This window comes from Echinococcus granulosus (assembly GCF_000524195.1).
Source record: "Echinococcus granulosus chromosome Unknown EG_S00202, whole genome shotgun sequence".
In the NCBI taxonomy this organism is placed as follows: domain Eukaryota; kingdom Metazoa; phylum Platyhelminthes; class Cestoda; order Cyclophyllidea; family Taeniidae; genus Echinococcus; species Echinococcus granulosus.
Window position 1 is genome coordinate 54,078 of NW_020170582.1, and position 1,754 is coordinate 55,831.

The window sequence follows — 1,754 nt, forward strand, 5'->3', positions numbered from 1 at the left end:
CTTTTCTTAAAAAAGGCCAACCTTTTGGAAGTCAAGCAAACTATACCGATTAAGTTGCAGTACGACTCGAAACGTCCATATTCACTGTCTGTGCAAAGATAACATTGCGATTTGGTGTGCAAGGCACAAACCTTGCTAGATCTAGGTCCAGTGTAAGCCAAAGTATGGACAAATCCAAAAGTAATTGTTTTCTCTAATCCCCTCACAGCTGTTAGTCTTTTATCTTTGTGAGCAAATTCAAGGGTTCGCTTTTATTCCTCGCGACTATGGCTACACATAGAGGTGTTGAGCGTCTTGCACCTAGCACACTGATGTGGTCACCTTAAAACATGTCTTAACCTATTCAGGTGGCTATGCGGACGAAATTTGCTCCCCGCGGAGTGTATTTCGTGGATTCAGTGTATCTTAGGCTCAAAACACTGTCCTTGCATGAAGTAATTGCAGGTATTTTCGCATCACGATAAAAGTCCCCCACTTAAATTGTGTTGTTAGCCGGTCAGTTCGATATTGCTGGGACGTGACCGATATCCACTTCTATCCCCACCTTTTAGGACAATTTAAGTGCGTGCAATATGCTTGCATCTCATAGGTGGGAAGTTAGCAAGAAATGGAAAAAAAACAATAGCATTGCAGGTATCATAGTTTCAAGCCACAAATAAATTTTGTTAATTTCATCTACAAGTCGGTTTCTTACCAGCAAGGAAGATTCACACTTGCGTGAACGAAATTTCATCATTTTGCTGAACTCGACAGCTAACTCACTCTTTCGTTGAATCATAAGCCTGCATGATACAACGAATTTTTAATGCCTGCTTCCTCCATTATCATAGCCAACTTTTGAACTATGTCCATGTGTTACAGTTATTGTTCCATCGGACTGAATAGCAGATTATTTTGTTTGCAGACAACTTATTCAAATGGCTGCCGACGGGCTTATCGTTATACCGTGTTTTCTTTTTACTGACTCGTTAGTGGTAAGCGATGACGACCATCAATATGCTTTATTGTATGCTGAATTTTGAATTTTTTCTAGCTGCAAGATTAACTCGACCGATTCAAAACCCCATGATGTTAACAAAGCGATAATTGACACTTCTCATAGAGTATGTTGGCAGCGACATTTCTCGGTGTGACTGTTAGGAGTAAGAGTTACTTAGCTGTTTAAACTTCCGCCCATATTAACCAAACTGCATTAAAGTGTGTCGAAAGCGATTGTTTTTTGCATAATTTTAATTACCAAAAGGTGTGGAAAGAGTATAGCAGTTAAAGGGCAAAATCAGCACATGAAAAAAATCCTATTCACTTGTTTATTTGAAACTGCTCGAAGTACCAGGGATGAGGTGGTTAGAACTAAACATTTGTTTGAAATATAAAATTGTAAAGGCAAATGCGCAAAATTACTTAGCACAAAGTAAAATATGGCATTTCTCAAAGGAGGCATTAGCATTAGACTATAAATTTTTTTTTTCTAAAGGCTGTATGCTCGGGAATCATTCGCGGAGTCGGAATGCAACGAACTGGTGCCATTGTCTCCATGGTATGCATGTACATTATTGGGGGACCAATGGGCCTCTGTCTTCTGATGTTGACCAACCTTGGCGTGTCCGGTGAGTTTATTAGGCCACATGGACGTGCATTCCGCCTCATTTCTATCATCGAAACCTTAGTCAACGATTGAAGGCAGTACGATTGCGGTGGTGGTGCTAAAGAAAGCATTTGATTTTTTGACGAGAGAGAGTCGCTTAAACAATTAG

The 1,754-nt window shown here is 40.0% G+C and overlaps 1 protein-coding gene across 1 annotated transcript in view; it reads left to right on the top strand. All coding sequences in view use genetic code 11, as the record gives it.

Annotated features, from left to right (window-relative positions):
- Positions 1-1,678, top strand: part of EGR_10252 (Multidrug and toxin extrusion protein) — a gene marked incomplete at both ends in the record, with an annotated part of 3,375 nt that extends 1,697 nt beyond the window's left edge. Inside the window, 2 exons of the mRNA XM_024499501.1 lie at positions 1,034-1,103; positions 1,475-1,678. Coding sequence (XP_024346087.1) covers positions 1,034-1,103; positions 1,475-1,678 — 274 coding nt within the window. The remainder of the gene's footprint in view (positions 1-1,033; positions 1,104-1,474) is intronic.
- Positions 1,679-1,754: the final 76 nt, after the last annotated feature.